Source organism: Photinus pyralis, unplaced genomic scaffold (assembly GCF_008802855.1).
Source record: "Photinus pyralis isolate 1611_PpyrPB1 unplaced genomic scaffold, Ppyr1.3 Ppyr1.4_LG9, whole genome shotgun sequence".
In the NCBI taxonomy this organism is placed as follows: Eukaryota; Metazoa; Arthropoda; class Insecta; order Coleoptera; family Lampyridae; genus Photinus; species Photinus pyralis.
In genome coordinates, this window is record NW_022170878.1 from 1,850,336 (window position 1) to 1,861,990 (window position 11,655).

At 38.8% G+C, this 11,655-nt stretch overlaps 1 protein-coding gene across 1 annotated transcript in view; it reads right to left on the reverse strand.

Annotated features, from left to right (window-relative positions):
• Positions 1-71: 71 nt before the first annotated feature.
• LOC116180677 (ubiquitin carboxyl-terminal hydrolase isozyme L3-like) overlaps positions 72-11,655 on the reverse strand; it is a 14,730-nt gene continuing 3,146 nt past the window's right edge. Inside the window, exon 6 of the mRNA XM_031500787.1 lies at positions 72-236. Within this exon, the coding sequence (XP_031356647.1) occupies positions 72-236 (165 nt within the window). The remainder of the gene's footprint in view (positions 237-11,655) is intronic.

The window sequence follows — 11,655 nt, forward strand, 5'->3', positions numbered from 1 at the left end:
TTACAGTCCATATCGGAAGTACGACGGATCTAGTCCGAATACTGTCACGTTTCTGTTTTCCTACGCCGCAATCACGACACTTGATTAAACGCAATATGCAAATCGCGAGATTGTGCACACGCAAAACCGACGCTGACGTCAATGTTCGCCTCGACGCCCACTCTCGTCACGTTGCGGTCGACCTGTTGGGGTTTCGGAAATAGTTTGCAGTCGTCCAGAAATTGATCAACGTCGCTCTTAAAATTGCTCGAGTTTGTAGGGGGCGAAATTCAATGCAAGGGAGACTTTCGGTCTAATTTCGCGGAGGGCTCCTTTCTCATTTTAATCACAATTTTCAAGTATTCTGTATGTTTCATTCGGATGCTGTTTTAGACAACAGGTTCCTTCAAGTCATCGAATTGTCTGGAGGTTACTAACTGTACGGTGTCATAAATAGGGAAGCTTATCTACAGTTCAAAAATAAACTTTCTCCCCTGGGCAAGGGAGCCTATGTCACATAAAAGATTACTGTGAACACTTTACTCGTTTTGATTTTTTTGTCATAAAATATTAAAAGGGGTGTCAATCGAATTTTGTTCGCAAAGTAGATGAAAACAGTTTCCCAATATTCCCACGGAGAGAAGCTATTGAGACATCTGTGCCGTCCCATTACTTTTGCTTGGCAGGTGTTTAACGACTCTAAAAAGCCTTTGAAACACACATGAAAAAAAGTTTAGAAAATACATATTACCCCGCACGCAGGTGGACGATAGTGAAAATAAGAAAGCTCTTTTTTCTTTTTTAATAATCTGAATAATCTGGTCGTATACAAGTTTGCGATAACAAGGCTCACTCAACACAAACACTGACAATTTCTGAACTTCACTTTCCTTTACCACCCAAAACTTAATAACGTACATTAACTTGAATAAAACAAGAAAATGGCGAATTGCAGGTGGCGGTTTCAGACGGTACAAGCTATTGTCTTTTGATAACGGAAGACCCGCTTTTCGAGGACGTCAACTGGGACTGATCAGATCAGTGATCTATCCGGGGTCATTATAAACCTCTGTCTGCTCTGGAAAGGGCACATAAGGCGAATAAACAAAATGTCCATTGCATTCCTATTGGGCATGTAGAAGAGCATTTGGTTGTACATGGGGTTTGAACCTGTGATAATCCGCCCTTATGGTTAGACAACACACCTTTACATCTGAAACAAAAATATGATATGCTGTGTATATAACCAATCAACCGTTTTTCGCAGATGCCGAATACTAGGGGATTTTGGTAACGAAGCTATGGGAGAATCAAGAAGATGGCGACGAGGTCGACGGAAGGCATCTGTTACTTTCTGATTCGTGGCGCGCTGCAGTTCTTGTGCGTTAGCTATACGAAGGGGGCTCTCTTATTTGATGTTTCGATGTTTGTGTGTGCGAGTGGTTCATTCTGTCTCCGTGGAGTACGTACCTAATACAGTTCGATCTTTCGCTGTATCTCTTGCCTCCTCGTCTCGTGCGGATTGCAGTTCTTAGCATCTTAGCAATGCGAGTAGGGGATCTCCCATTACCATTTCCAATATTTAAAATATGTTCTGCTTGAGCGATAATCAATTTTCACATGAATACTTGCTATTGGCATTCTCACATGTACTTTTCGTGTTAAATAAAATTATGTTAACTGAAGGCTGGAGTAGAGCCGCACCATTACATGTTTCCTATGCACATGCCATTTATTATTTTGCGAATTGTGTTACCTCAATTGATTGTACAGGTATTTTGTCGGATTTATGGCTCAGTGGTAGAGCATTGAGTTATAAATCCAAAGGTCGGGTGTTCGAACCTGGGTTGAGGTGAATTTTTCATCTGTGGCGGAGATGGAAATTCCCTTAGACCAGTTCCGAGCATTCTACCGGCTACTCCGAATTAGGTTTTCCTGCAGTTTTCCTAATTCGTAAGGTAAATACCGGAGTAGTATAGACCATCTTAAGACCTTCTGCAGAGGCACCTCTAAATAGCATTGTGCGGGTCACTCTGTAATTGGGCGCATGCCTGTTGAGGGCCCAAAACAAGAGAGGGATAATAAAATAAAATAAAAAATAAAATAAAATAAAATAAAAATAAAATAATGTGTTTTTGTACTGAATTAATTTATCATGTTTTCCACTGCATTTATGATGTCTTGTGTATTTTGTTTTTATGAACTTGTTTGATTGCATTTGATTTGATTATCTGATTTTTATCATACAATTTGAAATGTGTTATGTATGTGTATTTTCTCTTGCATTTTATTGCTGTAGGTGATTTATTTCATGTATTTTTGTGGCCTATGCCGGGGTTTTTGTCCCGTAGAAGGTTTCCCTGGCATGGTCTTGTGTGCGTAACATATTTATTTGTTCTTGTCATTTCTTACGCACAAAAGTTCTGTCTTTTATTTAATTCCCTTTACGATTATGTCTCACGTCCCAACACATACAATACCGATTACACAACGTAAGAGTTCATTCGTGCCATCGATATCGAGCCGACTGCCATCCAAATTCAAAAGTACCGCGAAACATCCATCGTTTCGACTTGAAAGGTAAGTGGCTCTGCTTGTAGTTGATTCCCAGAGTTGCCAACGGTAAGTACAGGGTAAGTCAACGTTTTCAGTGTCGGCTTGATAGACCCCTAGGAACATTACAAACCCTCGACTGGTATATTAACTTCACATTGTAGTGATAAGACCAATCAAACTGTACGGTACATTCGTATTGTGGCCTGCCATGCGCAAGGCAACCTACAGGAGGCAGCTGGGTAAAGTACAGTCACTGTTACTGGAGTCATGAAAACCACGCCAACTTTTGTCATTCAGGCACTTCTGGGACTAGAGCCTTTACACTTAGCTGTAGAAGCAGAGAAATGGAAGGCTAAGTGATTGGGACGAGTAGGAGGATCAAGGCAGTTTTGAGCACGAGCGGATCTGAAGGAAACCCTCAGGTCCGATCCCCTCCTCGCAAGAGAGAATGTGATCCGGTCTGTCTTACTAAGACATTCACCCTCCCGGACAGGGAGCAGTGGCTCAACTTATATGGCCCTTCCTGAAACCGAAGGGACTCGTGTGGTTCACAAACGGGTCCCTAATGGAAAGAAGAACGGGCATTAGTGTACAGGGTGGCCAAATAAGGATGCGAAGTACTATATCTGGGAACCTGTCCATCGTAGATGCTTGCGGTAAAAAAATTTATTACTAAAATGGCCACGAGAAAAACCTGGAAAATATTTTTAAGTTTCTGAAATGGCCGCTAGGGGGCGTAACTACAATCTGGAATCTAAAAAGTGATTTTTCTGTGAATTCCACTATATTAACCTAACAAAAAATATCCGGTTTTTGAAGACGACTATAATCTGAACCTTTTTTGTTTGACAATTTTTCCTGTATCTCTAAAACTGAAGTGCTGGGGGGTATTCAAAGGTTTCCGTAAAGAACACCCTGTATCTTCAAAATGACTGAGCCGATTTTAACAAACTTGGGTTAATTGAAAAGGGTCATTCTTCGGCTACAAAGTTATATTTGAAGTTTTGTTAGTTTCACATATCGCCGCTTGAGGGCTTTTTTCGACATTCCGACAAAAATGGTTAATTTTCTCAAAAAAATTATATATATATATATATATATATATAAAGATGCTGTTTTCGCGAGCTTGTTTAGGCATCACTTAGCTACTTTTTCACGAAACAAAAATTGAACCAATGCATTTATTTTTTTGTTGAGAAAATTAGTTATTTCTGTCGTAATTGCGAAAAAAGCCCTCAAGTGATGATATGTGAAACTAACAAAACTTCAAATAGTATAATATTTGTAGCTGAATAATACCTCTTTTGAACTAACCCGAATTTGTTTAAATCGGCTCAGCCGTTTCGAAGCTACAGGGTGTTCTTTACGGAAACTTTTTAATACCCCCCACCACTTGATTTTTAGAGATACAGGAAAAATTGTCAAACAAAAATTGTTCAGATTATCGTCGACTTCAAAAACCGGACATTTTTTGTTAGGTTAATATAGCGGAATTCACAGAAACATCACTTTTTTGGATTCCAGATTGCACTTACGCCCCCTAGCGGTCAATTGGGAAACTTAAAAAATATTTTCCAGGTTTTGCTCGTGGCCGTTTTAGTAATAAATTTTTTACCGCAAGCCTCTACGATGGATAGATTCTCAGATACAGTACCTCGCATTCTTAGTTGGCCACCCTGTATATTGTCCCTTGGTCAGCATAGCACCGTGTTTTAGGCAGAGGTGTTTGCTACCATGACCTGTGCACTGGAGAACCTCCGTAGAGGTTTTCGTAATAAGCATATATACACATGCAGTGAGAGTCAGATGGCACCGAGGGCCCTGTCAGGAGACATGTTACGGTCGGCTACGCTGCTTGAATGCAGACGAACTCTAGATATCTTAGGTAAGTCTAATAACGTAATCTTGATCTGGCAGCTGGTTCACTGTGGAATAGGGGGAAATTGCCCCTTCCGTTGTCACGGCCAGAATTAAAAACTGGGTGATCAGCCAATTGCAGGTTCAGTGGCAACAAGCAACAACAGCCCTCAGACAGTCCAAGGCCTTCTTAACGAAGCTCCTTGGCAACAGTTGTTGTGGAAGGGGAGGATGAAGCAACTTAGGCTAAACAGGGTCCGATCCTTTATTGAAAGGAACGGGTTCCTAATCTGGTTGCGAAAGAAAGGTAGGCACAATAAGCCTAGTGTACCTAAGTACTGCCTGGTCAGGCTCCCCTTATGAATAGAATGAAATTGGGGGGGCTTTCCAAATAAAAAATAGCGTAAATAAAACGTATACGCTTTCCAACCGTCGCGAACCAGCAACGTTCTTTTTTCGTCTCCAATATTTAACGAAACGCCACATCGGTCACAAAATAATCTCCTTCTTCTGGTATTCACAAACAAACAATCCTAAGATGGAAAAACAACTACGGAAATACAAATTCAAATGAAACAAGCCAATTCTGGACTTATTCGTAAATAAACCCTCAGATTTCCTTTAGTGAATTAAAATATTGTGATATACAGAGTGTACCGTCATTATTTTTGGTATTTCAACTGAAATAACGTCTGCATGTCGTTTACACAACAATTAAACACCCTTATGGATCTCCAGAAGTTTATAATAGGTTGTTAGAAGTTCTAAAGATCCCTAGAAAACTGCGGAGTCTACTGATGAGCCTTTAATGTAAGATACTTGAGGTTTTTAAAGTCCTTAAGAGGCTCATAAGGGCACTAAAAGCCAATTAAAGCAATTAAAATTATCGAAGGGGCTCAAAGTTATTAAAAGCTTTTGAACACACTTATAAGTTCACAGAAGGCCTTTATAAATGCATTAGAATCTCTAAACGTCATTTAAAATCTCCTTTAGAAAAATCATAATGCAACCTTAAATGCTGTTAAATACATTTCAAATTCCTGGCCTTTGTTAAGGGTTCCTGAGGCCAGACAAGGCTTTTAAAAATACTTGGAAGCTTTTGATCACCCTTAAGTGTCCCTAAATGCTACCTCCAGACTTTGAGAGAAGGCGTAAGGCAAGATATGACTGCTCTTAAGGGCTAACTAAGGTTCTTATTTGAATTGAAGAGCCATTAAAGGCTTTTTCAGTCAACCAAATATCTCTTCCTGGGGACTGTATAAAGCTCCTGAACTTCGTTAAAGGCGTCTGAAACGTTTTAGAAAGTTTGGACGGCCTTGAACATCCTTAAAGTTTCAAAAATGCTATTCCCAGACTTTGAGCATACCATAAAGTGCATTCAATGCTGTTAAAAGAACTCCGAAGTTTCTTTTTAACGCGCCTTAAGGACTAATAAAGGCTTTAAAGTCACTAGAAAACTTAAAAAATTCCCTTTGAAGACTGTCTAAAAATTCTCACTGCATGAAACTAGGCACGAAAGCTTTTAGAAACACTCGGATGCTCTTGAACGCCCTTAAAGGTTCTGAAGTTTTGGGGAAAGGCTTTCTCAACTTATGAAGGCTCTTAAAAGCGTGACAATCTAAAGGACCCCTATAAAATCTTATCACAGTTTCTTATTGGAATGGTTTGAAGGGCCATCGAAGTCCATTTTCGCTGTAAAGAATCAATAGCCCTTACAAGATACCTCTTAAAAACTTTATATACATCTTGAGTATTCTGTTGAAACATGTAGAGGTGTTTGAAGATATTCGAAGGCTCTTAAACACCCTTAAAGAATGCTAAAGGCTATTCTCAGTGTCTGGGAGAAGGCACTATGCACCCTAAAGTTTCTTAAAGACTAATGACGGCTTATGTTTGCTCTGAAGGGTCTCTAAAGACCGAAAAAAACTTGACGTTTTCTGAACACTCTTAAGACCCCTTGAATAGTTTTGAAACCCAAACGCTTTTACAGACATTTGGAGGACTAGAATACTGTCTGAAACTCTGGAAGAGTGTTCGCGTTTAAGTTCCTGTTCACATTCGCATTCACTTTCATATTTGTGTTTAAGTCTATGTTTCACGTCTACGATGTTCGCGTTTACGTCAATCGCTTATCAAGTTTCGGACACTAAACTCAGATTCACGTTTACGTTTACGCGTTTACTTTCACGTTCACTGACGGTCTCTTCCACGTTTATACGCTATTCGTCATGCACACGCTCAAGTTCACATTGGCGGTAATGCCCCGTTTACGAATACGATTACGTTCACGTTGACGTTAACGTAGACGGTTACCGCTGCGCTTGTGTTTATGTCTACGTCGAGGTCTACGTTCATTCTTATGTTTACGTTCGCTTTCAGGTTTAGCTTTACGTTGATGTTTATGTGTCCGTTCCATTTATGACAACTTTTACGTTGCTATTAACGTTGGCATTCAGTTTTATGTTCCTTTTAACGCGCTAATGTTCACTTTCCCGCTCACGATTACATTTATACTTGCTGTTAAGTTCAACAGTATGATTTCAAGTTACGTTACGTTAACGTGTGCAGTGCCTTACGTTTACATATGCGTTTATGTACTTTTCTGAGGAGAAAACTGTTAAACACAGTATTGAGAAACAGGGCCAAGGTGGCTGGATGTACAGAATTGGAAAATATAATGATTAAGGGTTGATTTTTCATGTCTCAGTTAGGTTTTACCTACCAAATGTTCTTTCGACCCTTTCTAAGGTTAGTTTCGATTGGTATACCGCACGCACTCAACCTTACCATACCAAAAACGTATCTACTACCAGACAATCAACTATTGGTCTAAATGTTCAGACATTTATGGTAATGGATAACAATCGCATTTTGCTTCTCTAAACCTTCCATTTTAAAGAACGATTAATCAATTTTTTGATTAATTACCTATGCGTAACGTAATCCAAAAATTACTGAATTCAGAAGGAAAGGATTCCAGACACGTCTTCGAGAAAATTAAATTACGTTTCGGAATGATCTGAGATAATATACGTGCGCGCTGCCAGAAAATTCATCCCCTCGCCTACGGCATTAGCGTAAGTACGTAATCTGGTTAGGGCGAAATTGATACTGCATAATGAATGAACTGTAATTCCGTTTGCTATTATAAGAGACGCACTCAAAACAACGTGGAGTCAGCTTGCCGATTTCAATTTTTGTAAAAGCAGAGCACTCTCGGTGTTACGAGTAGCTTCCTTCATTTTATGGCGAGTGCGGCAAGCTACAATGTTTGGAAGGAAAACATTTTTCGCCGAGGAAAACGGAAATTTTTGTGTAAATATTTAACGTGGCACACAGCGTTAAAGTGGATCTCTGATATCATAATGGTATAGGTATTATTTAACGAGTTTATAATGAAAACCATTATAATGCTGCGATTAAGTCGTTTAACGTGCCATAATGGCTTTTTGTGTGCTAATAAAATACACTCATTTGGGTTTGTAACGAGGTATTAAATCAATAAGGGCTTGTTTGTCCATTAACCGCCACCTGTATGTTTTACTTTTGAGATCAAATTTTGACATTCCAAAGTATCGAGTTTTATTCGCCGCACTCGTTCTCCTCTTCAGATTCTTCAGGATCATCCGAAATGGGATTCTTCAAATTCCTTCATTCCTACAGATTTTTAGGCTTTTGAGCTGTTGGATAGTAGGGTTCTTTCATTTTTATCGGACTCCCCATCCTTTATAGTTGTTCGAATTTTTCCGAATTAATTTTTTTGTGCACGCCCCACTTTGTAGGTTTGAGGAGGCGGAAAGAAATGATACGTAATATTGTCTGGGGTTCTTCCGCCCCGGCATACTTTGTATGCCAGCTATCTTCCCTGGGTTCGAGCGTATTCCTTTCTCCAGGATAACATGACCCAGGTACCTAACTTCTTTGTAGCTACGAGCTGGGGTCAATTTATATGAGCCAACTTCCTTTTCCTAAAATGATCAATAGAGGGGAAACCAGTATTTCCAAAGTTGGACGACTAGAGGATAGTTTAGAATTATTACAAACCAGATAATGTGTATTTTTATATTCAACGCACTTCGTGTTCTTCAAGGAGTTATATTACTGAAATTTTGAATATGGAACCGCAAAAAAACAGCAATATCCTTGAACGATATTGATCTAACTATTGGATATCTATGTAGTATTGTGAAAGTAACATTTTTCATTATAAATAAAATTTCGGGAGGGGCCCGGTTAGGAGAATCCAGGCCATTTTGTCTATTTTTAATGTCGCTATTAAATAATGAAAGTCTCCTAACTGAGTCAAATTATTAAAATCATTCAAAAATTCTGAAATTCTCATTTTTTAATTGAAAATGACTTTACTGCAGATCGCTGACGCATAGAAACGTTTTTCAAAGTTTTAGTTCCACTTGAAACCTAGAGGAAATAGTAAAGAAAGTGTAACTTTAAATTAAAGCACTTCCCCATTATCGCCGTACATCAAATTTTGTGCCACCCCCGCAACCTAGCGCTTCAAATCCAATTTCGCAGACGACATATTGCTGAGATCTCTCGACGAAGTAAGGAGAGGGTCAATGCTAGTTACGACAACCATTCACAAGTCAATTAAGGTTAAAAGCGCAGTGATTGACATGGCCGATTCCGTGCAAACATGAAAAACGCGCAATTCTCCGCTATAAACCTTCGTGGAAACCTCCAATAAGAAAAAAGGACGAGTAGGATTTTGATGGATTGAAATGAGCTCCACAAATCACGTATTATGTAAGATAAATTTTTTATCAGCATATTTAACGGTTATTCCTCTAACACGCACGAGGGTTCATTTTAAATTTAGAGCGGGCCGAATTCTCTGTTTTTCATTTTGACTCATACCCCATGCGTGTCGTGCTTTATAAACACCGCGAGCAGTAATAAATGAGATGAATTTTAAAGTATAAACGAAATTTCGAGGTTAGAATTTTTATTTTTTTTGTTGACGCGCGTGCTTCTAAGCCTGTAAAAGAGGAGGTATTTGCTTTCGCTTTCTTGTAAGGGATACGCACAAGGAATACGAAACTGTTTCGTGATATTGAGAAGATCTCAAAAAATGTATCTGTGCAATTCAAATCAGCTGGTGCGTTAGCCGGCCCAAACGGCATAACCCCTTTGCATGTCACTGTTCTCTCAACAAAAAAAACAATTATCCCTTTTCCACCAATCGCAAACCATCACTCTTATCTATTTACGCTGCCGCGACTGCAAATAAAACCAACGCAAACTTGAAGACAAGTTTCTGTCTTTGTTCAACCTATACGCTTTTAAACACGACTGGTTATCGCCTTTAAACTGCTCAGTCTTTAGTTGAAGCGATATATCTATATAATTTTAAATCGGTCGTGCCGTTATCTAACTATGCTCTTATAATACACTCTTCTCTGTGCATCAGTTATTTAATTAAATACTTACTCAAACGAAACTTGTCTTCAAGTTTGCGTTGGTTTTATTTGCAGTCGCGGCAGCGTAAATAGATAAGAGTGATGGTTGCGTTTGAGTAAGTATTTAATTAAATAACTGATGCACAGAGAAGAGTGTATTATAAGAGCAAACGCAAATAAAACCTTCAAACGAAGATCTCCAATGAGAAATAAAGTTATAGGAGTAAAAAGAAAATTGACTTGTACCAGATATACTCTTTACAAGATAGTGGCCGAAGTACATGAAGTGACAGCCGATTGGCTCGAACAGGTGGTAGCGTTAAAACTCCAGGAGTTCAATTAACCGGACCTCACAGCTGTTGCAGTTAGCGGTACCATTGCAGCTAAAGAACATACGAAATTCGAACAGAAATCTTTTCAACATAGATTGAACTTGCTCCTTCAGATAATGTATGGGAAAGCTATGGATTGGTAACGTGATTGACTTCTCCTTTAAATTCTACAAATCAGTGGAAATTTACAAAATAACAAGTCCCCAAGCGTTCTATGGCTTTTGTCTAGTACAGCGAAATATTCGGTTAAACTCAAATCCGGATGATAAACGACATCGAAATAGAAAACGTTTTAGGTTTACCCGATGCGCGCGCAGACAGGCGAATATAATAATCAGCATATACAGGGTGTTACATGACCGCATGTAAAAAAAAATTGGTGATAGATGGGATCGGGACAAGCACTTTTTCCAAATAAACCGAAGGTCCGACGTGTTTCGTTTGGGAGCCACCCCCAAAATAAGTGATGAAATTTGGATTTATTCTTTAATTTCTTCTCAGCAACCATAATAATAATAATAATAATAATAGTACTCGCTCACAACACGGTACACAACATACTGTAATATCTCAACCTCTAACCCAAACAAACACACAAATACAACTTACCGAGCAAACAAGTACAACAAATGATACAATATATACTACAATCAGAGATTCACCTCTGAAGCAAACCACATTATCACAACCCATTAGTATTCAACCCAAACGCAAAAGCCTAAACAGCACTTTAGACTCACAACATGACACACACCATACTGTAATATCTCCACCCATAACTCAACCAACCACACAAACACAACTCCCTGAACAAACAAACGCAATAAATACAAGTAACGTAACATGCACTACAAAGACGTCCTCACCCAATAAAGTAACACGGCCTAGCACAGTTAAAAAACACATAACTCCTTCTTCACAGAAACACACCACGTTATCACAACCCACTCGTATCAACCCAAACGCAAAAACCTAAACAGCACTACTAGCTCACAAAATACAGTAATACCTCCACCAATAACCCAAGCAATAACACAAATACAACCTCAAGGACAAAGAAACACCATAAATACAAGTAAGGCAACATGTACCACAAAGACAGGTCCACCCAATAAAGTTACACGTCCTAGCACAGTTAAAAAACACAAAACTCCATCCTCACCGAAGAACACCACGTTATCACAACCCACTCGTATTCAACCCAAACGCAAAGCCAAAGAAACACTTACACAATAAACTCCATTTAATAAAATTACAGGAATTATTATAATGATTTTTTGTTTTGTTTTGTTTTCCTCTTTCTTGATAGCGTTGGCTTATTGTGCCCATGTGTGTGTTTTTTTTTTTTTTTTTTTTTTTTTTTTTTTTTTTTTTTTTTTTTTTTTTTAAGGACCCTACATAACTTCACCAGACACAGACACAGACACTAATCGTTACTTGATTTTAATCCGTGCGATTAGTTAACCAGGCTAGACCTGAGTTCTCACAAGAAACAACGACCATAATAATAATAA